At 43.3% G+C, this 25,767-nt stretch overlaps 1 protein-coding gene across 5 annotated transcripts in view; it reads right to left on the bottom strand.

Annotated features, from left to right (window-relative positions):
- WIPF2 (WAS/WASL interacting protein family member 2) overlaps positions 1-25,767 on the bottom strand; it is a 38,416-nt gene that overhangs the window by 10,517 nt on the left and 2,132 nt on the right. For 3 of the 5 annotated variants that reach the window (XM_073004247.2, XM_078377857.1, XM_073004248.2), the window contains exon 2: positions 986-1,114. In XM_073004247.2, the coding sequence (XP_072860348.1) occupies positions 986-1,048 (63 nt within the window). In that variant the 5' untranslated portion in view covers positions 1,049-1,114. Of the gene's footprint in view, positions 1-985; positions 1,115-15,076; positions 15,121-18,515; positions 18,543-25,767 lie in introns of those variants that run through there. The other 2 variants (XM_073004249.2, XM_078377858.1) reach the window with 2 other exon arrangements.

Below are 25,767 nucleotides of genomic sequence, written 5' to 3'. Positions count from 1 at the left end.
TTTCGCTCCCAGGGTTAGAGTGAGTGTGATTGAAGAGGGACTGCCTGGCTTCTGCTTCTCAGTGAGCATGTGTGTGTTTGCAGGCAGGCTTGGGAGTGCCTGTTAGGTAAGGCAAGGTGCTGTTTTCTGCTTTTAAAAAACTGTGTTTTTGCAGCGCGGTTTTAGGCTGGGGAGTTATGTTTCTGTGCTGTGATGCGTCTTGGGGGTTTGTTTGTTGGTTGGTTCCCCCCCTCATTTCCGATGGATCTTGGGGGGTTTGGTTGCTTTTTTGGGGTTTTCCCCCCATTTCTGATGGGTTCTGCATGCTTCCCTTATTTTTCCTTTGTTTTCTTTGCATTACCAACCCTGTCCCTTCTCTGTGTGTTTCCAATCAGCTCCATTTGTTTTCTGTGCATTTGCAATGGGTCTTGCACGCTTGATTGATTTTCTCCCCCCCACCACCTTTGGCTGGAAGGGATTACTTGTGTTTCCAATGAGTCTTGCAGTGATTTTTTTGGTAATTTTTTTTTCTTTTGCTGGAACGGATTAATGGGGTTTCAATGCATTCCTATGGGAAATGGTGCTTCGGCTTATGACCATTTCGACTTATTTCCATTTTCTGGAATGGATTATGGTCGTAAATGGAGGCACCACTGTACTTTGGTGTATCACTTCTCCTCTGTAACAACTCCCACAGATTTGCTACTTTGGAGTATAACTGGAAATTGGACACAGAGAGATTGAAGCTGGAAAATCCTACATGGTACATAAACACTGAACCACAACCTTTATGCATGTACAAAGTCTTCTCAAACAAACTAAATTTCCTGCTGGTTCCAGACCAATGTACTTTGTTCTTGGAGATTTCAACAGAAACAAGAGAGAAGGAATCCAGTTTTTGCACTGTGCTACAATCCTTTCTCTATGAAGCAATGCTGACCACCTAGTAGGTAGCAGATTCCCAGGGGGGTTAAAAAGGGTACGTGGGGGCAAATGGAAGACTTACCTGATTCAGAGTTGGGGGTGGGGGTGGTCCAGGGGGAGGTGGAGGGGGAGGTGGTATTGGCATCTTTGCCCCACTCCCTGCTGGCTCAGTGTTGTGAAGAAGAGCTTTTGGTCACTCATAAACCTGCAACTGTGAAATAGAAAATTATCACAACAAAGCAGTAACGGAAAACACAAACAGCAAAAGAAAAGGCTGGAGACCCAGTGTGCATTTTTCCCCCTTAAAACTGTTTGCATGTACTGTCATCTTCACCTCCTACTCCATCACACCAGTGAGAAAAGTATTATTTAGGTCACCAGGTCTCCACCTTTGGTGCTCCAGATAGTTTGGATTTCATCTCCTGGACGTCCCACTGAGCACAGCCAATACCAAGATTCTAGGAATTTAAGTTCACAAAATCTAGAGAGCCAAAGGTTGAGAGTAACTTGTCTATATGATTTATATATCGTAGATCTCTCTTCATGTTAGAAAAATCAGTCCCAAGAAACTGTATTAGAAACATGTACACATTACAGCCACAGTGTAATAATTAAACTAACAAAATTTTAAAAAATGAAAATGTTTTTGAAAGATGGAGAACAGACGTAGGAGCAAACAGGCTTTTGACTTGTAGGTGCCAGGACAGGTTATACTCAAAAGCCACCAGAAAGGCCTGCTGCCTCAGTTTTCTGGCTTAAGTAGAAAAACAAAGTGAATTTAAGGGGTAATAATCACAGCTAAAATAGAGCAATCGGGTGGAATGCCTACCACCAAGCAGTTTACTCTGCTCTTCAATTATTCTGTTTTTTTCCCCAGTGGCAGAAACTGTAGAACTAGCCAGTATTATTGGGGGTGGGGGGACAGAAAAGCTGGTTCAAATGCAGTGAGAAGACAAGTGCACTCATTACTTGTCTAGAACAACAATCACTGTAAAAACTGGGGCTAGATGCCAAACTTTCCTCGTTTTCTAAAATATGAAACTGCCCATATACAGTTACAAAATGCCACTCTGGTCACAAATTTAAATAGCTTCCCCCCTTCCAAACATGCTTCACAGCATTTTCAGTACCATCACAAAGTTACATGCCTCTTTGATGGAAACTGCGACAATTAAAAAGATATCAAACTGGTTTCATGCTGTACTGCTTGTATTCATTCTGACTCTCACAGTAGAAATGGCATGGTGTTTCCCTTCAATGAATCCATTAATACTTTAACAGTACAATTGCAAACAGCAAGGCTGGAGGAGTCTCAGGAGTCAAGTCTCCCAGGCTCCTAGAAATGTTGGGGGTGGGGGACAAGGCACTTGATGTTTTTGTGCCCTATATTTGGCAATAAGAATTTGCAAGATGCCTTTTGATGTTTCCAGGCAATCCCGTACTGTATTACAGACTGGGAAAGCAAGCAGAGTTCAGGTTTAATGTAGCACTGTTTTAGCTGGCATTCCACAGCTGTGCGAGCTTTACATAACCTGGCAGGCAATCAAATGTGGAGCCCCATCAGACACCACGTCATAGCAGGAACACTTCAGAGGAAGCAGATACAGGAAGAATCATGACTCATCCGTGATAGTACAGCATTGATACCTGTCAAAACCACAAGCCCAGTGACAAATTACCAGCCTATTTCAAGCAGGCAAATCTAATGATAATGGAATGCATCCAGTTTCAGGACTTGTCTGCCAAAGCAAGGAAGTTCAAGCAGCTCTGGGCAAAGAGACAGGATAAAATTCCAGTAAATTCTAACAGAAGAGATACCAATAAAGCTGACCCTTCTGAAAGACTAATGCAAGACAACTTGTAAAACAGGTACTATGTTCGTCAACTTTTGATTTTGCTAGAGAAGCATAAAAATCTTCAAGCACTAGTGAAGATGGATGTCCAATACTAAGCAGCTGAAACTTTGTACAGGGGTACCTCGCTAAACTATGAATCTGCATAATGATGACTTTTTTCGATTGCTATAGTGATTCACAGAACAGTCATTCCTATGGAGGATTTTCGCTGGACGTTGATTAGGTCTGTGCTTCGCGAACCGTTTGTCCGCAAGATGACGATTTTTTCCGGCTCCGCAAAATGGCTGCCCTGTGTTTTCCAGACCCATGCTTCACAGGGCAGCCATTTTTACAGCTGATCGGCGCTCGCAAAATGGCTTCCCTATGGGCGATCTTCGCTGGACGACAAGGTATTTTCCCCATTTGAATGCATTAAAGCGGGTTTCAATGCATTCCAATGAGGAAAGGGTTTTTGCATGACGACGATTTCGCTAAACAGCGACAATTTCGCTAAACAACAATTTTCACGGGATGGATTATCATCATCATGCGGGGCACCACTGTAATTCTGAAACTCCAAGCTGTTTCTATTACAGATCTAGAGGTATATAACATAACGCACTTACCAGTCTATCGACACAATCTACTAGGAACATTACACATGCAAAGGTCACTGACATTAACATCATAAACTATACAGGCATACATTAGGTGGCATACATTAGGTGGTATTAAACTCCTGGTTCTCAGGATATAAGCACTCTCCAAGACTAGCCTATGGGTGAGTATCAGTTTCTTGAGACTCCCCATTTTCATTTTATAGAGAAACTGCACCAGCCATTTCCCACAGAAAATGGCCTAAAATATCCCAGAACCAGTAGAAGTTTGATATTTCCATTCCTATCTTCTAAACATGTGTGTGCATCTCATCCTCCAGCCTCCTCTGGGGAAGTTGAAAACAGCAATGCATTCCCAATTACTCCATAGAATGTCTGAAAGAAATCAGGCAGCTTCCTCTCAGAACATCCGTGCGGTGTTACTTCCATAAAAAGCAATAAAATGCAAGTAGCTGTGCAGCAACGGTCAGATCTGCTTTTATCTGGATTCCTGTATTAAGCAAGTGGTTGGACTCAATGGCCTTATAGGCCCCTTCCGACTCAATTATACTATGACTGTATAAACTGTAAAGCAAGGAATACAATAGACCAGTGGTCCCCAACCTTGGGCCTCCAGATGTTCTTGGACTTCAACTCCCAGAAATCCTGGCCAGCAGAGCTGGTGGTGAAGGCTTCTGGGAGTTGTAGTTCAACAACATCTGGAGGCCCAACGTTGAGGACCACTGCAACAGACCATAATGCAAGCAGCCGTAAATTTGAAAACGTCATGGTCTTTCTTAAGCAAGCTTGCAAATAAATTTACAAACTTGATCTTCAAATTTGTAAATGAATTCTTAAACATCCTCTGCTTTCCTGTGTGATCTCCTTGGGCAGATTCGTATTTGTCACAGATAATCAGTCAGGTTGTTATTGACCATTCTGCCTTTAAACAGTAACAGAGATGTAGTCCAGGCAATCATCAGACAAAGCTGAGATCTCCTAGAATCCAGCAAAAAAGACAGGATCAACTAGCAAGAGAAGCTACAGACAAATGTTCCTGGAAGGAAAGAACCTTACAAGGAGTTTAATGGCCAGTTCACACGTTGGAATTTGGTGCAATCTGGCTAATGCTTAAAAGGTCCTTATATTCAGTACAATTTATTTTAACTCTCGGTACCCATTCGTGAAGGAACAAGAAAATAGCTATTTTGCATCTCAACGAATTGTTCCAAAAAGACTGCATACCCTGGCCCAGAAAGATATAGGCCAACTTTTAAAAAGGATGGATGGATCATTTTAAGTAAATACACTAGGGCACAAGGTCTTTCCCCCCCATGCCAAGCAATGCTATCAGGGAACCATATACCATTATATGCCAGTGTGGATAGGCTCTCAGTTTGCCTAGATACTGGATAGAAAAAAACTCATATGGAACTGTTTACAGTTCAGCAGAAGTCTTCTGCAATACAAGAAATGGAGAATCTTTTCATGAAAGGTACAACCTTTCCTTGGCAAAGGCATTCTGTTAAAGCCTTACGGTAGCCTCTCAAACCCAATTAGCTGTCTGGGTATAGTCAGCTTGCAACCATCTGCTTATTTTTCCCTGTTTGTGTGCAAACAGGATGCATGCATCCTATTCTGTCAGGAACTGGGAAGATACCACAGCTACATCATTATTAAATGTCAATTAATGGTTACATGTTGGTCTCCACAACTCTAACCAAAAAGTATCTCTCAGTTAGGCTGCCACCTTAAAAATTAGAAGATACCAGTTATTTCCCATTCACGGATTGCTGCCTGGTCGTGGCGAAGGGGCTTGAGTAATTCAGAGAAGCTATGGGCTATGCCGTGCAGGGACACTCAAGACGGACAGGTCATAGTGGAGAAAATGTGATCCACCTGGAGCACAAACAGACAAGCTACTCCAGTATCTTTGCCAAAAAAAAAAAAAAAACCCTCCATGGACAGAAACAAAAAACTAAAAGATATGATGCTGGAAGATGAGCCCCTCAGGTCGGAAGGCATCCAACATGCTACTGAGGAAGAGCGGAGGACAAGTACAAGGAGCTCCAGAGCTAATGTAGTGGTTGGGCCAAAGTCGAAAGTATGCTCAGCTGCGGATGTGCGTGGAAGTGAAAGAAAAGTCCGATGCTACAAAGAAAAATACTGCATAGGAACCTAGAATGTAAGATCTATGAACCTTGGTAAGCTGGATGTAGTCAAACAGGAGATAGCAAGAATAAACATTGACATCTTGGGTGTCAATGAACTAAAATGGATGGGAATGGGCGAATTCAATTCAGATGATTATCATATCTACTACTGTGGGCAAGAATCCCGTAGAAAGAATGGAGTAGCCCTCATAGTCAACAAAAGAGTGGGAAAAACTGTACTGGGATACAATCACAAAAATGACAGAATGATTTCAATAAGAATCCAAGGCAGACCTTTCAACATCACAGTAATCAAAGTTTATGCACCAACCACCAATGCTGAAGAGGCTGAAATTGACCAATTCTATGAAGACTTCCAACACCTTCTGGAACTGACACCAAAGAAAGAGGCTCTTCTCATTATAAGGGATTAGAATGCTAAAATAGAGTGTCAAGAGATAAAAAGAACAACAGGGTAAGATTGGCCTTAGAGTTCAAAAAGAAGCAGGGCAAAGGCTAATACAGTTTTGTCAAGAAAAAAAGCTGGTCATCACAAACACTCTTTTCCATCCCAAAGAAAAGGAAATGCAAGAAAGCAAAGTGGCTGTCCAACAAGGCCTAACAAATAGCAGAGAAGAGAAGGGAAACAAAATGCAGGAGAGATAGCGAAAGCTACAGAAAATGGAATGCAGACTTCCAAAAAATAGCAACGAGAGACAAGAGGACCTTCTTAAATGAACAGTGCAAAGATATAGAGGAAAATATTAGAAAAGGAAAAACCAGAGATCTGTTCAAGAAAATTGGACATATTAAATGAACCTTCTGTGCAAAGAAGGACATGATAAAGGACAAAAATGGTAGGGACCTAACAGAAGCAGAAGACAACAAGAAGAGGTGGCAAGAATACACAGAGGAATTATACCAGAAAGATTCTGATGTCCCGGACAACCTAGATAGTGTGGTTGCTGATCTTGAGCCAGACATCCTGGAGAGTGAAGTCAAGTGGGCCTTAGAAAACATGGCTAACAAGGCCAGTGGAGGTGAAAGCGAATTTCCAGTTGAACTATTTAAAATCTTAAAATATGACCTTGTTAAGGTGCTACACTCCATATGCCAGGAAGTTTGGAAAACTCAGCAGTGGCCAGAGGATTGGAAAAGATCAGTCTACATCCTAATCCCAAAGAATGGCAGTGCCAAAGAATGCTCCAGCTATCGTATAATTGCACTCATTTCACACGCTAGCAAGGTTATGCTCAAAATCATGCAAGGTAGGTTTCATCAGTATGTGGACTGAGAACTCCCAGAAGTACAAGCTGGATTCCGAAAGGGGCAGAGGAAATAGAGACCAAATTGCTAACATGTGCTGGATTATGGAGAAAACTAGAGAGATCCAGAAAAACATCTACTTCTGCTTCATTGACGATGCAAAAGCCTTTGACTGTGTGGACCACAGCAAACTATGGCAAGTCCTTAAAGAAATGGGATTGCCTGACCACCTTATCAATCTCCTGAGAAATCTATATGTGGGACAGGAAGCAGCAGTTAGAACTGGATATGGAACAACTGATTGGTTCAAAATTGGGAAAAGAGTACAACAAGGCTGTATATTGTCACCCAGCTTATTTAACTAATATGAAGAATACGTCATGCAAAAGGCTGGACTGGAGGAATCCCAAACCAGAATTAAGATTGCCGGAAGAAATATCAACAACCTCCGATATGTAGATGATACTGTTACATAACAGCACTGATGTTACCTGTCTGTCATGGGTTTGGAGGGAAAGTTCCATCCTATGGGGAGTGGAAGGCGGGACATCAGGAGGAGGGGCTGTACTGTATAAATATGTGATGCCTGTGTGGTGAAGGGAGATGCTGAGACAGACTGTGAGACACTGGGTTGGGACGAAGCAGCAGCTGGGGAGAAGAAGCTGTTGTGGGAGTCTGGGTGTCTGACAGGGTACTACTGTGTGTCAGAGTACCAGCCTGAAAGGTTCAGGGGTCTGTTGGTTAGCCAGAACTGATGGGTTCAGGGTCTGTGCTTTAAGTTAAAGGTTCTAGGTGAACCAAACTGTATGCTTGTGTGTGTGAGAATAAGCCACGTTACTTTATTTTATTCACCTGATTGTTTTATTTACCCTGTTTGTATTTAAAATAAACCTTATTCTTTTATTGTTTAAAAATCCATCCCTGGTCTGTGTGACTTATTATAGGGAATGGTTGGTGGCAGCTTAGTAACTGTGTGATAGATCCCAGTAGGTCTGGGTTTGTCACATTGATTGGTGTCCAGCGTGTGGGATACGACTGGTCCAGTTGTCCAGCGGTCCAGCAAAGCCTTGGCAACTGTGCCCAGAGCAAGGGGGATCTAGTCAGGGACAGTCTGAGGCGCGTAGGTAATCTTCTAGGTGTACCTCACGGGGAGGTGCGCTAGTAGAAGAACGTGCCAACTGGGGAGACTTAGATTAAGGTGCTCTGAGGCAGCCTAGTTTTGGCGGGAAAACGCTGAGGCAAAACTGCGTAGCAACAGCGAGCTAGCTTGCCAGCTGAGAGGCCCAGCAGAGGGGGGTAGGCTCTGACTCGATACTGTTGCAATTTAAGTGCTGAAGAACAGCAGCAATCTCTAGGGAGAGCTGGTTCTGAGGCAAGAAGGAAAAAAAGTGGTCGTTTTATTTTGAGGCTTGACTTTTTAAAGCAGCCTGTTCTGAGGGGGGGTATGCCCTTGACTCGAAGCCAAGTAGCAGACATGAGTGAAGTGAAAGACCCCCAGATTGACCAAGGTTCTGAGGATGAATTTGGCTCAGTGCAAGGTGACAGCACAGGAGAGCAGAACCCAGAACTTAGAAAATTGATCCTAGCCCAACAGCATGAACTGAGGGTGAGGGAAATGGAGGAAAGATTAGAGAGAGAGAAAATGGCATTTGAATTAGAGCGAGAGAGAGAGAGAATGGAGAGAGAAGAAAGAATGGAGAGAGAGAAGATGGCGTTTGAATTAAGAAAACTGGAACTGATGAACCAGAACAATAATAATAATAGGGATTCTGAGGGAGGCCAACTGTCTAAGGCTGACCTGAAGAAATTCCCTGTGTACCACAAGGGAGATTGTCCTGAGGTGTTCTTTTCCTTAGTGGAAAGAGCGTTTGTGGACTTCTCAGTGAGGGAAACTGAGAAGATGACCATCATGCGGTCTTTAATCAGTGGTAGCCTGGCTGAGGTTTATGCCGAGATGCCTGAGGAATTGATGAAAGATTTTGCAGAGTTTAAAAAACTGGTGTTTGCAAGACATGGGATAAATGCAGAGCAGCTGAGACAAAGATTCAGGTCCCTCACTAAAAAACCAGAACAGACTTTTACCCAAGTGGGGGCCCAATTGGTGAGGCTGCTTGAGAAATGGCTATCGCAGGAGGGAATAGAGACCTATGAGCAGCTTAAAGACTTGATAGCCCTGGAACAGTTCTATTCAGTCCTGCAGGGGGAATTGAAATTCCAGGTGAGGGAAAGGAAACCGAAATCTGTGGCAGCAGCCGCAGAGATCGCAGATTTTATCTCCCAAATAAGAAAGCCCTTGGGTGAGGGGAAATCTGTAGGTAAACCCAAAGAAACCTACAGCAAGTACTCTCAGGGACCAGGGAAAAGCCAGCAAGGGGGAGGGGCCCATGGTGAAGGGAAGCCCTCAGGCATGAAACCAAGCCCTCAGAATTTGGAGGGAAAACCGAAACCAGAGGAGAGAGAATCCAAATACACTAGAAAATGCTATTTCTGTCAGGGAAAGGGTCATCTGATCTCAGAGTGTGAGAAATTGAAGCAGCTAAAAGGAATGGTGCCTCAGAATTCTAGTGGGACCAAGCCAAAAGCTGTGTTCTGTGTCCAGCAAGAGCAAGGCTCAGTGTCACAGAGGGAGCCTGTTGCCATGACTACTCAGTCTGGAACAGCTACCTCTGCTGATCAGGCTGAGGAAAATGGTCCTCTTGTGGAGGTAAAACGCTGCTTGCTGATAAAAACAGATTCTCAGTTGTTTGAGACAGCCGGGGTGGACGTAGGAATACTTGACCGTCAGTATAGGGGGCTGCGGGACACTTGTTCCCAGGTAACCCTGTGCCATCCAGATATTATTCCTCGGGAGTTTATAATCCCAAATGAGAGCATGAAGGTGGCAGGGATTGAGGGGCAGATAATCTCTCTGCCAGTAGCAGAGGTACCTGTCAACTTTCAAGGCTGGAGGGGAGATTGGCGGATAGCGATTTCATCGACTCTGCCAGCAGCCGTGCTCGTGGGAAATGACCTGGCTGAACATGTGAAACGGGTGCTAGTGATTACACGCTCACAAGCCACCACAGGGACAGTTCAGGGGGGTAATGATGAGCCAGAGACGGTAGCAGAGGGAAGTTCAGAAGCTGTGGTGGAAACCTTAACCACAGACAGCAGATTTGGACAGGAGCAAAAGGCAGACGCCACTCTCCAAAAGTGTTTTGAACAGGTGACTGACGCCCAGCTAACACCTGAAACCCCAGTGAGATTTCTGGAGAAAAAGGGGATTTTATATAGAGAAACCCTGAGGAACATCTCAAAAGGGGGAGATGGGATCAGAAGTCAACTGGTGGTACCTGAAAAGTATCGCCCCATGATCTTACAAAGGGGGCACTCTGACATGTTTGCTGCACACTTAGGGGTCAACAAAACACAGCAGAGAATCACACAGAATTTCTACTGGCCTGACATAGGGAAGCAGATCAGGGAGTTCTGTAAACAATGCGATGTGTGTCAAAGGCAGGGGAATAACCGCGACAGGACCAAAGCAAAGCTGTGCCCTTTGCCTGTGATTGACACTCCGTTCAAATGCATAGGGGTGGATATTGTGGGACCTTTGCCCAAGGCCACAAAGAGGGGGAACAAGTTCATCCTAACAATTGTGGACCATGCCACAAGGTATCCTGAAGCCATACCCCTGACTAACATTGAAACTAACACAGTGGCCGATGCTTTGGTGGGGTATATGTCCAGGATGGGATTTGCCTCAGAGATAATCACAGATTTGGGCGCATCGTTCACATCAAAGCTCATGAAACGCTTATGGCAGATCTGTGGAATTAAGCACAAGGAAACCACTGCTTATCATCCTGAAAGCAATGGGTTAACTGAGAAGTTCAATGGGACTCTAATGCGCATGATTAGGGCTTACTTGGCAGAGAATCCAAACAATTGGGACCAGAAGCTGCAATCCCTTTTGTTTGCTTATCGATCAGTGCCACAAGCCAGTACCGGGTTTAGTCCATTTGAACTTCTATTTGGGAGACGGGTGAAAGGGCCCCTTGATTTGATCAAACAAAATTGGGAGCAGATCACCCAGGATGACCCACAAGATGTTGTGACATACATAGACACCTTGATGAATGACCTAAAGCGAAATCTAGAGCTGGCAGCAGAAAACCTGCAAGCGCAGAAGGTCAAACAGAAAACATGGTATGACCGCAAAGCTAGAGAGAGGCACTTTGACCCAGGGGAGGAAGTGCTCTGGCTTAGGCCCTGCAGAGAGAATAAACTGCAGCTCAAATGGGCAGGACCATATAGGGTCATTTCCAAGATGTCAGACCTGAACTACCTAATAGAGCAGGAGGAGAACCAAGCAAGGAGGGTGGTTCATGTGAATGCCCTAAAACCCTACTACAGAGGGGAACAGAGGGTTTTATTCGCGATAAAAGCAGCTGAGAGTGAGGAAGCTGAATTACCCTTCTGGGAGGGTAGAGGGGAAGTAAAATACAACCCAGAGGAGGTAAAGATCAGTCCTGCACTCACCCAAGACCAGCAGCAAGAACTAAAAATGCTGCTTAGTAAATATCAACAGGTGTTTTCCAACAAGCCGGGGATAGTGAAGGGAGTGATGCATCGGATCCACACAGGGGATGCACCCCCGCAGGCAGTATCCCCATACCGAGTAACGGGACCCTATAGGGACAAGGTGCGGAAGGAGCTGGACGAGATGCTTAGAGAGAACATAATCGTCCCCTCTTCTAGTCCTTGGTCCTCTCCGATAGTCCTTGTGGACAAGCCTGATGGGAGCATTAGGTTTTGTGTCGATTACAGGAAATTAAACCGTGTAACCACTCCTGATGCCTACCCAATGCCCAGGCTAGACAACCTGATTGAAACCATAGGGGGTTGTCGGTTCATCTCATCATTGGACCTGGTAAAGGGATATTGGCAATTAAGAATTGATCCCAGGGATCAAGAAAAGACTGCCTTTTGCAGCCCTTTTGGTCTCTATGAGTTTCGAGTCCTGAGCTTTGGTCTCAGGAATGCACCAGCCACATTCCAAAGGCTGATGGACCAGACCTTGGCAGGGCTCAATGACTTTACAGTGGCCTACATTGACGACATAGGGATCTTCAGTAATACCTGGGAAGATCACCTGATACACCTGGAGTTAGTGCTGCAGAGGTTAAGTGCAGCAGGGCTAACAGTAAAGGCCAGCAAGTGTCAGCTGGGTAGCCCAGAAATAAAATACTTGGGTCACATGGTAGGGGGAGGAATGATAAAACCCCTGGAGGCCAAAATAGAAGCTGTTCGTGATTGGCCTAGACCCAACACCAAGAAAAAAGTCAAATCATTTCTTGGGTTGGTGGGCTACTACAGAAAGTTCATCCCGAGGTTTAGCGAGATTGCGGCTCCGCTGACCGATCTGACGAGGAAGAAGGCTGATGACCGCATCCCGTGGACCAGCGACTGTGAGGCGGCGTTCCAGAGGTTGAAGGAGGCGTTAATCAACTATCCTGTCCTGCGTGCTCCAGACTTCGACCGGGAGTTCATCATCTACACCGATGCGTCTAACAGCGGGGTAGGAGCAGTTCTGTGCCAGGAGGATGAGAATGGTGACCAACATCCAGTGTCCTACCTGAGTAGGAAACTCCAAAAAGGTGAGAGACATTTGGCAACCGTGGAGAAGGAGTGTTTGGCCATAGTCTACGCGATCCAGAAGGCCAAGCCTTACATCTGGGGAAGACATTTTATTTTGTGTACTGACCATTCACCATTGCAATGGTTAAAGACAATGAAAACCCACAATAGCAAACTTATGAGGTGGGCTTTGAACTTACAGGACTATGACTTTGAAGTGAAGGTGGTCAGAGGGTCAGTGAACTGTGTTGCTGACGCCTTATCAAGAAGACCTGAAGACTGAAGACGGCGAAAGAACATGGACTATGTGTATATAATGAGGACAAAAAAGTTAAATGTACCTGGTTTTGAATTTGGTTAGTATTAATAAAGGTAAATTGATGTACTGTATATGGTAAAATGTTTAAATGCATATTTGCTATGGTTAACTTGGAGTGTAAGTATATGTAAGTATTATATGGTATGTATAAATGTTGTTGTGTATTTTATGCAGGTTGTTTTTTTGGGAAAAAGCACCTTAGCTTTCCCCCTACAAAACAACTTATAAAGAGGGGAGGTGTTACATAACAGCACTGATGTTACCTGTCTGTCATGGGTTTGGAGGGAAAGTTCCATCCTATGGGGAGTGGAAGGCGGGACATCAGGAGGAGGGGCTGTACTGTATAAATATGTGATGCCTGTGTGGTGAAGGGAGATGCTGAGACAGACTGTGAGACACTGGGTTGGGACGAAGCAGCAGCTGGGGAGAAGAAGCTGTTGTGGGAGTCTGGGTGTCTGACAGGGTACTACTGTGTGTCAGAGTACCAGCCTGAAAGGTTCAGGGGTCTGTTGGTTAGCCAGAACTGATGGGTTCAGGGTCTGTGCTTTAAGTTAAAGGTTCTAGGTGAACCAAACTGTATGCTTGTGTGTGTGAGAATAAGCCACGTTACTTTATTTTATTCACCTGATTGTTTTATTTACCCTGTTTGTATTTAAAATAAACCTTATTCTTTTATTGTTTAAAAATCCATCCCTGGTCTGTGTGACTTATTATAGGGAATGGTTGGTGGCAGCTTAGTAACTGTGTGATAGATCCCAGTAGGTCTGGGTTTGTCACAGATACCACTTTGATGGCAGAAAGTAAGGAGGAATTAAAGAACCTCTTAATGAGGGTGAGAGAGGAGAGCACAAAAATGGTCTGAAGCTCAACACCAATGCCACTGGTCCCATCACCTCCTGGGAAATAGAAGGGGAATATATGGAGGCAGTGATAGATTTTACTTTCTTGGGCTCCATGATCACTGCAGATGGTGACAGCAGCCACGAAATTAAAAGACACCTGCTTCTTGGGAGGAAAGCAATGACAAACCTAGACAGCATCTTAAAAAGCAGAGACATCACCCTGCCGACAAAGGTCCGCATAGTCAAAGCTATGTTTTTTCCAGTAGCGATGTATGGAAGTGAGAGCTGCTGGACCATAAAGAAGGCTGACTGCTGAAGACTTGATGCTTTTGAATTGTGGTGCTGGGGGAGGCTCTTCAGAGTCCCCTGGACTGCAAGGAGAACAGATCTATCCATTCTAAAGGAAATCAACCCTGAGTGCTCTGAAAGGTGAGATCCTGAAGCTGAGGCTCCAATATTTTGGCCATCTCCTGAGAAGAGAAGCCTCCCTGGAAAAGACCCTGATGTTGGGAAAGTGTGAGGGCAAGAGAAGGAGATGACAGAGATGGTTGGACAGTGTCACTGAAGCTACCAACATGAATTTGACCAAACTCCGGGGGGCAGTGGAAGATAGGAGGGCCTGGCGTGCTCTGGTCCATGGGGTCACGAAGAGTCGGACATGACTTAACGACTATACAACCACCACCATTATTTATGCACGTCATGCATTACAAGTATTATTGAATCTACCCAACTACTTTTAAAGAAAAAGGAAATTTTAAACATACCTAGCTGAAAGCTAAAAACACAAGTGTTCTCAATCTTATATCTTGAAGCCTGAACCAAAGCATCCTCTCTTCATCTCCAATTCCTTTCCTGTTCCAATTCTCATCTCAATAGAAAGTCACACCCTTGGGTTGACAAGTATGCAAAGGCACACAGTCCCTGAAGTGACTGAAACATCATGATAGCAGCATGACAGTTTCATACCATGGTCACCTGAAGAGGACAGGAAATGACTGATATAAAGAAAGCATGCACTGACTTGATCACAAAGCCACAGGTAGTTCATATGCTGGAAGACATACACCAGGCAAAAATTTCAAAAGTTGCAAAAGCTCTTCCCAGTATGGGAATCCTTGATGAACTGGAAGACTAAATCAGACTAATGAGCAATTCTATTCCTTGATTTGATCTACTGTAGAATTTTTCTCTATACACGTCTTTTATCAGGAAAGTGTGAGGCATCTTGTAGGCTTCTGTCTACTTCAGCACACCATAGTTTGAAGAGGAATCTGCCTATAGGAGATGTTCCTATACTCTTTGCATTTCTTTGTGTGTTTACAGGTTATGCAGTGTCAATACTGTGTTATGTACTTTCCATCTATCACTTTCACCATTCTTGTTTAATTTTAGGTTTGGAGAGTACCAAATTCCAGCATGTTTGTCCAGAAGAACAAGAAAAACTTTAAAATGAATTGAGTATATCTTCAACATAGTGCTACCATTTATATATAGGAACTAGAACACCAATCACAGAACACATCTAAAGAGGAATAGAAACCTGTTCAAAATCTCCATGTTTACATCCATGGTCCATTTCCAACTGAATGCTACCAAAGCAAGGAAACATTTAGACTTCAGTGTGAGCTTTTGCAGGCAAGAGATTACCTGTTTTGCAACAAAAGACAACTGAGAAGATTATGCACATATACTGCATGATTATGAGAAAAAACAATAGAAGTGATACAGCAGTGAAATTATTTACAATTCAGAGCTTTGTGGTGATCTTAAGATGTCACACCCGTAGTCTCAGCCCCACCAAACTCCACACACTTTATGAGGGTAATAATGGATGGCCTCACAGGGCCCTCCTAAGGATTACTGAGGGTCAGATTTGAAATGGTTCTGACATTTGAAAAAAGCATTATATTCACCCCATATCCAGTTTACAGAAACATAAACACACAGCAGAAATACACAGCCATACAAGAGATAGTATACTTTAAAAGCAATACATAGAAGCCTTATTTGGGTTTTAATATTTATATGGTACTTTAATACATTCAATGCGTGTCACAAACATTCCCAACAATCTGTCAAAAATAGGGGGCTAAGAGCTACCAGCTGCTAAAACCATCTATTGCATTTCTAATCAAGACTGGTATTTGTCTTTAAATACTATGCTGCATCTGCTCTCAAAAATCCCCTTTTAAACCTTTGTTCCCAATGCACTTTCATACCCACCAAGTGCCAAATCTATATAATGCCTCTAAAGGTTTCTACCACATTAAATGATATGACCTTCAGTATCCCACAGAGAGGCACAGACATACTATATGACAATGGCTTGTATTTTTCCCTTTTATTTTTTTGGCAGGTAGGGGCTTCTTTGCAGGATTGCACTTGTGGAACAGAAGTGATTTAGTCAAGACATATGCTCTGACTCATTAGCTTTTCAGAAACACAGCAAACCAAATATAATTACCATCATTATTGCAGAAGCAAGATGTTGTTCTCTTTCTAATCAGCATTTACTACATTGAAAATTACTTATCCAATGATGGTTATTGTTTGTGGACCCCATACATCTTAAACAGAGCCCAAGCAAAAATATTCACTTTCATGCATCTTCTTGGTGAACAGCAATAAAATGCAGCAATACATGCAGCCATCACAGCAATGTACACAAAACAATGAAGCACCATGGCAGCTGAAGTGGGGCTGAACTCTCCTCCTGCCTTTAACAACCTTTGTTCTTTAGAGTTAGGAGTGCAGGCCACACACACAGCTTCCACTGTGCTATCCTATGTGAAAAACAGATAGCATACCGATATTCTAACAAGTTCACAGCTTACTATTTATTTTTTATCAGATATATTTTTTTCCATATTACAGTATTAGGAATATTTTTCCTTCATATAAATTCCCAAGGTCAATGCTAATTGAGATTCTGAAGACCCAGGCTACAAGTTTACTCTACCACAGATGTTTTAAAGCTATCTGACAGACAGCTTGATAGCCAAAGGCCTCCATATAGCAAGAGGTCATACCATCCCTATATGTCATAATGATGAACCAAAAACATTATTTGAAGAATACCATCTATGCATCACATTTGGATAGCAATAACATAAAGAGACAATCGATCATGAATGGCCCACGACTATACAAATCCTTCCTGGAAGATTGTACAATATAAAAGGCTAAAGGAACAAGCTATAAATCACAATTCTCCTGATTAAAAACTCACTTCAACCTTGAAATCACCACTTAGTCTTAGGCAGCCTCTCTTGCTTAGCCTCATCTAAACCTGTGATGTAAATACTGACATACCTTAAAGAGTTGTCATAAGAATTATAATAAAATGTATATGAAGTGTTTTGAACACTCAATACCTATTTTTGTTGTTTTGTGCCACTGAGTCAGAACCAACTTACATACACCCTAAAAGGGCTTTCAAGGTAAGTGAGAAATTTAAGGAGTGGTTTTACCAGTTCCACACACTCATGAGTTTCCATGACTAAGTAACAATTCAAAACCAGGCCTCCTGAATCCTAGTCCATCACTCTATCCATACCACAATGGGTAGCACAGTACCTATATGGAAGTATTACGGTATTTTTACTTGGAACAGGAAGATATATCTGGAAAGATCAAATTTAGACTAAATTGTAATTGCTTTTCATGTATTTATTCCCACACCTGTAGTTGGGGAAGGTTAAGAACTCTATAAGACTTTAAACCTATGACCATTATGACATACTGTACAGTGGGGTCTTGACTTGAGAACTTAATCCGTATTGGAAGGCGGTTCTCAAGTCAAAAAGTTCTCAGGTCAAATCTGCATTTCCGATAGGAATGCATTGAAAACCATTTGATCCGTATCTGCTGTTTTCCGTCCATAGAAACTAATGGGAAGCTGCTATTCCGCCTTCGACCACTAGAGGGGGGATATTTTGTTTCTTTTTTTCTTAGGTCAAGAAAGGTTCAGGGAAGGCAGGGAAAATACAGTCCAGGAAGTACAGTACCAGGCAGTCCGAAGACTGTCTCCCAATCCACTCTCTAAACGCTGGGAGGAGTGAGGAAGCAGACAGGCACCCTTTTCACTGGCCAACAGTTAACCGAAAGTTCAAATTTTGCACTTTCCCTGCCTCCCACGTGGGTTTTTTTCAGTTCTTAACTCAAATCTAAGTATGTAAGTCAAGTCAGTATTTTCCTATGAGAGTGGTTCTTAAGTCAAAATGTTCTTAACTCAAGCCGTTCTTAAGTCAAGACCCCACTGTATATACATGCAGAAGAGATTGCATAAGACATCCCTATATTCAACAGTAACACAATGACTTCTATAGAAGAGCCAGCATTATCAGCTGGAAACTCCTTGAGGACTCCAGCAGGATCCAACAAGTTTTGCAGGTGAATCATATCAGTCAATACATCTCCCTTGCAGAAGGAAACTATCACTGAAACTTCATAGGGAAGTGATATGACCACGACAAGAGTGTTAACAAAAACTCCCCGATTCCAGATCACCATGCTGCCTAGTCAAGAATAACGGGTTTAGACCCACCACATGTATGTGGGGGCAACAACACGAAGGGGTAGCCTTCTGGCTAATGTGATAATCATGAAGCCTTCAACTGCCTTGAGACAGTCATTGAGGCCTCCGGGAGAAAACTATAAGCACCCTCAACACTACATACACTATTTCATCAGTTCAGACAGAAAGACTGTCAGATAGCGCACCATGTTCCCTCTAATTTTCTGCTTGCTCAGGTGGGGCCCCTGCCCCACGCATGCAGCATTCTAGCCACGGCCAGAACCAACTGGGTGGCAACACTGGCTTGGCTGCATGGGACTGATGTAGCGCTACATAGCTGCTTAGAAGGAATGTTAGTAGTGTGGCAAGCAGTCTACAGCCTGAATCTGTGATATATCTCTAGTGCCCAACACAACACATCAAATACTCATCCAGACAGAAATCTTGTTGAATTAGTAGGTACCTAGATCACAGCACTCCTCCTCTGGCTCTCCAGATCCTGTTGACACTGCACTGGGAAATCAGGTGGACAGAGCAGAGAGAGATTAACATATCCAGTTCACCCATCCAGCTCACAATAATACAACTCCTCGTCCAGAATCCAGCTTTAAGTAGTAGTAGCAGTAGTATGATGTTACCAAATCCCCTTGTGTTTACAAGAAGACAGCTTGAGAACAGGCTAGTGCTCATTGCTGGTAAAATGATGAAAAGCAAGGAATCACAGAAGGATACAAATGCCACTCTTTCACATTCTCTTGGAATGACTGGCTCAGACCTCACTGCTATAGCTACTTCTTTCACAAACATTTTTAATTAATACATACATGTTTCCCACACTAAAGTTTAATTTAAAAAGCAAGGCATATGCTGCCTATTCTATTAAAGAACAATAGAACAGTAAGGCAAAAAGCCATAGTAAGGCAAAAAGTAACAATGATAGCATGGAATATATGTAAATCTACTAAATTAGAGAGAATTGATTGGTTAAAGTATCATTATCTAAAACACAAAGAATTTATTGTAATGTATTATTGCCTTCCTGAAGGCTGTGGTATGGATGCTATGCCATATTTCTGGTCAATTATCTCCACTGACACCAAGATGCTTATGAGACATGGATTGTTCAACAGCAGCTTCCAACCTCTTATATTAACTGAAGTTGCCATGTAATATACAAGCATAAACAGTGGTCCAGCATGTCCTTATAAGGCAGATAAAGATTATTTCACAAGTTGGTCTATAGGCAGAGATACTAAAAGCATGACATGTTACAAGACAAAGCACTCCAAGGATGAGAAGACAGGCTCAGGTGGCAGGCCCTCAAGAGAAAGCTCTCACATTAAGTCTTAATGTGCCAAGTAAGGCATCACTATGCCTTAAATTAAATCAGCTAGTGATACAAAGGGATGTCTGCTTGGATTGGCACCTTTGGCAGGGGTTAGTGTAGCTATCGCATGAGCAGACAAGGCTCTCAAACTCAGCCTAGTGAAGGTTAAATGAGGACTCTCAAAACAGCAGCAAAGCACCACAACATGTTGGCAAAAGCACTTATTGGTACAGTAGTGGTTATAAAAAGGCACGTATCTCAAAGAAATAAATGAAGTCCCCAGTGAGCCTTTCTTCTCTCCAAATTAACTGTTATTATCTACCTCAGCTACCCCTTGCACAAAATGACTGCTAGTAATAAACAGAGTGAAACATATTAAGTTGCATTTTATCTCCAAACAGATAAACTTTTAATATTAACAGACTTTTTTTAACATTAAGACCTTGTCTAATGTCTGCAAGGAATAGGATACGATTTTCATGTGTTTGTCTCCATAACAACACTAGGGCAGTCTGCAGGAACACAAAGAATGTTAAATACTTCTGCAGATATTATCCATGGATGTGCATGCATATTATTTCTCTTCATAAGTGGTTTATATTAGGGGAAGAACCTTTCTCTTACAAAGAGCCATAGACTTATCAGAAAGGAAAATTAGGCTGCATCTAGAGGTGGACACAGTTCATAACATAGTGCTGCTTCCAGCGTGGATTTGATTTAAATCACAACTTAAATTTTAAAAACTGGATTTTTTTTTCAGAATTTAAACCAATTTGATTTTTTTAAAATCACTGATTTTTATCCGTCCTGGATGCTTATCATCCTCTGTCCCAGACTGCTCTGTCCCCAGATAGTTCATTCAACACAGGACCAAGCAACCTCTGCAGGCCATGGGAAACTGCAAGAACAGGGAGGTTACAGTCAGGTGAGTACTGAATAATATTGGGTGTGGTGGGGAAAGCTGTGCTCAATTTGTAGCACTCAGGTTTAGTTAAGAGCTCTGTTTATTAGGCATAAAGACAAGTGCAAAGACAGAGAGAAGAGTGCAACGCCCTTTTAATGTCTCCCATTCCCACTTGTGCCATCTCTGCAGGTCAAGAAGCTCAAATAAGCTTTCATAGCTTCTAAAACTGTTCTCCTCCTCTGATCACTCCTCCTACTCCCAGCCATCCCAGGGGAGTGCAGACGGGAAACAAGAGACACTGACTAAGGCAGTCTGGAGCAGAGCTCACCCTCACACTTCATCCTGCCAGCAGCAAAGTGACCAGGTTACCCTTATATTCAGGAAGGTAGGTAAAAAGCAATATGGCAGTCTTTATGAAGTTAAGTTGTGGGCCACAAGGGGCCCAGAGGTCCCCCCACCTTGTTTTATATACAAAAATGCATTATTTTAAAGGGTGTAAATATTCCATTATGTAGGTTCTACAAAAAGGGATATCCATGCCATCTCTAGGGTGGACTTCAGTATAGGTAAGGTAAAGGTTCCCCTTGACAATTTTTGTCCAGTCGTGTTCGACTCTAGGGGGCGGTGCTCATCCCCGTTTCCAAGCCATAGAGCCAGCGTTTTTGTCCAAAGACAATCTTCCGTGGTCACATGGCCAGTGCAACTTAGACACAGAACGCTGTTACCTTCCCACCAAAGTGGTCCCTATTTATCTATTTGCATTTGCATGCTTTCGAACCGCTAGGTTGGTGGGAGCTAGGACAAGCGACGGGCGCTCACTCCGTCGCGTGGATTCGATCTTACGACTGCTTGGTCTTCTGACACTGCAGCACAGGCTTCTGCGGTTTAGCCTGCAGCGCCACCACGTCCCTTAGACTTCAGTATACATACTGGAAAAATGGGTTGCTATCTACCACTCTAGCAGTTGTTATGTCCTGTCACACTGCTTTCAGTTTATGGAGAGGTGAAGTAATTTGCTCAGCTGCAAATGCCATGAAGCAGCAGGAGGCTGGAAAACATTAGGTTCCACCAGTCACTTACAACCTATGGCAACCCTAACATGGTTTGGTAGGGACAGGAGATGTTCTAGATGTGGTTTACCACTGTCACACTCCTATGAGCTTCCATGGCCATGGAAATTTGAATTCATGCCTCCTCAATCATAGTCTGAGATTCTGTCCACTACATCATACTGGAGCTCACCACTGTACTAAAATTTCCATTAAACTATTCAATATTAAAAAGTATTAGCTTTTCAAGAAGAAACTGCATGCCCATTCAGCTCCTTGTAATTGTTCATGGAACAGAATGAGAAGGATCTGCATCATTTCAGCCTGCAGGCTAGCAGCTCACAATTTTATGTTTCCCCTATTAAAAGCTTCCTGCAAATAATAGTAGTAGACCAAGAAGTAGGTTAGAATTAATCACTGATGTGTTCACTTATTTATGTAAAGTGATATTCAGGGAAGTATTCAAAAATAGTATTATCATCCGCAGTCTGAAATGGAACAGGTCCACATTAACACTTACTTCTGCTGCAGGTGCACATCTGACCACAGAAGACGCACTTTCCCAAACTATACATTTCAGAATGCAGGTACTGTATATGGGATTTCATGTGACTCAGTTTTCTGCCCTGCAAAACCTGACAACATACTTCAGGTATATGGAGACCTCAGGACACTCTTATCACATGACATAATGTTTTCATAACACACAGCCAAACAGTGATAGACCACCAAACCAGTCCTTGTTGTACATAAATGTCCACTGATCCTTCCTGAGGAAGAAAAAAACACTGGGGTGTTATACAGTCAGCTCTCAATCTCATGAGCACACCCAAAGTGCAAACAAGATAGGCTGAACTACAAAAAAGCTTGCTATGTTCCATTAAGGTCTGATGATTGTGGATCAGCCTGGAGAGTTGATTACGTGGGGGCATAACGGAATATAGGTGGTGACAGGGAGGGGGAGATATGGTGCTGGAGGGAACGTTGGCTGTTTCAGGAGATCCTGAGTTCAGCACTTGGTCCCTATCCCGGGCTGTAACATTTCCTTTTCTGGACAGGTGCAAGGTAACCAGCTCAATCCATTGCCTTCTACTCTGTCCCTCTCCAGGTCAGTCCAAAATAAATCCCAACTGATTGCTGATCTGATTGTGGATAAAGGGACTGACTGGGGATGTATAACAGAGACCTGGGTGGGCACTGAGGGAGGGGTAGTTCTCTCTCACAGATCTGCCCCCCAGGCGGATCAACATCAGAGTAGACTGGAAGGCTGAGGAGGGGGCCATTGTATTCAAAAATTCTATCATGGTTAGCAGAATTTCCACCTTGCCCTGCCCTGGTCTTGAGTACCTCTATCTGGCCGTGGACCATGGGGACAGATCAGGGGTGGTGTTGGTGTATCACTCTCCCTGCGATGGAGCGCTGTCCCTGCGGCACTGATGCACTCCCTGAGGCTGGTGCTCCTGGGGGACTTCAACATCCATTCAGAGGCGCTGTCTACTGGTTTGGCCTTGGACTTCATGGAATCCATGACATCCCTGGGGCTGTCACAACAAGTCACTGGTCCCACACACATGGGGAGTCATACGCTCAACCTTGTATTTTTGGCTGGTCAGGGACAGTATGATCTGAGGGTGACCAGGTTTTCTTCATGCGCTGAAATTTGGTCTGGCAATGCCAACACTCCTTCGTGGGGAGAAAGGGCAAATCAGAATGGTCTGCCCACAGAATTCTATTGGATCCAACTGGTTTCCAAGATGCCTTGGGTGGGTTTCTGAATGAGCTGGTGTCGAAGCCCAGGTTGCAGACTGGTATTCAACCATTACTGGGGCAGTTGACTCCACTGCACGTAAATGCCTTCTCTGCATCCCTGGTTTTCAGAGGAGCTGTGAGCCACAAAATAAGTTAGGAGAAGGCCAGAGAGCATTTGGATAAAAACTCCTATGGGTGCTAATTGAACTGCGGTAAAAAAGATGTCTGGCAAATACTGTAACGCCATACAGGCTAATAAGATGGCTTATCACATCAGGTGTATCAGTGAGGCAGCTAACCATCAGGCGGAACTCTTTAGAGTGTTCCGCAACCTCACTGGAGCCGGATGACATCTGGGACCTCACGCAGATGTCACTACTTGTGAGCAGCTTGCAGCCGATTTCTACACTAAGACTGAGGCCATTTGTAGAGACCTTGACTTCGTTAATAGTCCCCTTTGGGACTGGGATGTAGACTGATCTTTTCCATTCCTCTGGCCACTAATGAGTTTTCCAAACTTCCTGGCATATGGAGTGTAGCACCTTAACAGCGTCGTCTTTTAAGGTTTTAAATAATAGTTCAACTGGAATGCCTTCACTTCCGCTGGCCCACTTGACTTCACTCTCCAGGATGTCTGGCTCACGGTCAGCAACCACACTATCTGGGTTGTCCGGGACATCCAGATCTTTCTGGTATAATTCCTCTGCGTATTCTTACCACCTCTTCTTGATGTCTTCTGCTTCTGTTAGGTCCCTACCATTTTTGTCCTTTATCATGTCCATCTTTGCACAAAATGTTCCTTTAATCTCTCCAATTTTCTTCAACAGATCTCTGGTTTTAACCTTTCTATTATTTTCCTCTATCTTTGCAATGTTCATTTAAGAAGTCCCTCTTGTCTCTCCTTGCTATTCTTTGGAAGTCTGCATTCCATTTTCTGTAGCTTTCCCTATCTCTCCTGCATTTTGTTTCCCTTCTCTTCTCTGCTATTTCTAAGGCCTCATTGGACACCCACTTTGCTTTCTTGCCTTTTCTTTTACTTTGGAATGGTTTCTGTTGCTGCCTCCTGTACAGTGTTATGAGCCTCCATCCATAGTTCTTCAGGCACTCTGTCCACCAAATCTAGTTCTTAAATCTGTTCTTCACTTCCACTGTGTACTCATAAGGGATGTGGTTTAGATTATACCTGACTAGCCCAGTGGTTTTTCCTACTCTTTTCAGTTTAAGCTTGATTTTTGCTATAAGAAGCCGATGATCAAAGCCACAATCAACTCCAGGTCTTATTTCTGCTGACTGTATTGAGCTTCTCCACCTTTGGCTGCAGAGAACATAATCAATCTGATTTTGGTATTGCCCATCTGGTGATCTCCATGTGTAGAGTCGCCTCTTGTGTTGTTGGAAAACAGTGTTTGTGATGACCAGCTTGTTCTCTTGACAAAACTCTATTAACCTTTGCCCTTCTTCTTTTTGAACTCCAAGACCAAACTTACCTGTTGACTCCCTACTTTAGCATTCCAATCCCCTATAATGACAAGAACATCTTCCTTTGGTGTCAATTCTGTAACAGCAGTAACTGTACCACACATTATTACCTCAGAAATCAGCCCTAGAATAAAGGGAAAAGTTTATCCTGTGATAAAAGGTATATAACTCCTAAGAGGAACCATATAGGTCAACATGCAGGTTTAATTTTTTATGTATCAATATCTCCCATGAGAACAGATTAAAAGCAATCATGGTCATCATTCCAGACAGAATAGCTGCTGAACCTACCACTGATATGCTATTCTCTGTTCACACAGTGATATTACATTTGTGGATAAATTACTGTGGTGCCTCGCTTGATGAGGATAATCCGTTTCAACAAAATTGCTGTAGAACGAAATCATTGTCAAGCGAAAGTAAAAATCCCATTGAAATGCACTGAAAACCGGTTTAACGTGTTCCAATGGGCGAAATAGTGTTCAGCGAAGATCCTCCATAGGGCGGCCATTTTCCGGTGCCTGTAATGCGAGGAATCCGTCCTAAAACACAGGGGTGAGCCATTTTGCACAGTGGGTGGCCATTTTGAAGGCCCACCGATCAGCTGTAAACATCGTTGTTAAGCGAAAAATCGGTTCCCGAAGCAGGGAACTGATCGTCGTAAAGTGGTTTTTCCCTATTAAAACATCATTTTGCGATCGCTTCATCGTAAAGCAATTCCCTTGTCTAACAAGGTAATCGTCAAGCGGGGCACCACTGTAGATCCATAACATAGCAGTGGGTACATATAATGAACACCACACTATGCAAATTTCTCACAGCTCAATTAGAGTACTGATTTCTGAAAAATCACCGTCCAGTCTCAGTACTATACATCAACCTGTCACTACCGTGTACCAGACAAGTATTAAATGAACCTAACTTCTACACACAGACAACAACGCTTCTTGTATCATGTCACACAAAAAAAACTTACACATATATGTAAACTGCCTGTGGTACAGTGGTTAAACTGCAGTACTGCAGTCAAGGCTCTGCTCATGACCAAGTTCAATGCTGACGGGTTCAGGTAGCCAGCTCAAGGTTGAATCAACCTTTCATTCTTTGAAAATTGTTAACAAGAGTACCCAGCTTTCGGGGGGGGGGCAAAGTATTGTTTACATAATTCTATTGTAAACTGCCCAGAGAGTGCTCTAGCAATTCTTTA

This window comes from Pogona vitticeps, chromosome 6 (genome assembly GCF_051106095.1).
Source record: "Pogona vitticeps strain Pit_001003342236 chromosome 6, PviZW2.1, whole genome shotgun sequence".
Taxonomy (NCBI): domain Eukaryota; kingdom Metazoa; phylum Chordata; class Lepidosauria; order Squamata; family Agamidae; genus Pogona; species Pogona vitticeps.
The sequence above is the reverse complement of the archived record's forward strand: the minus strand, read 5'-3'. Positions and strand labels throughout refer to the sequence as shown.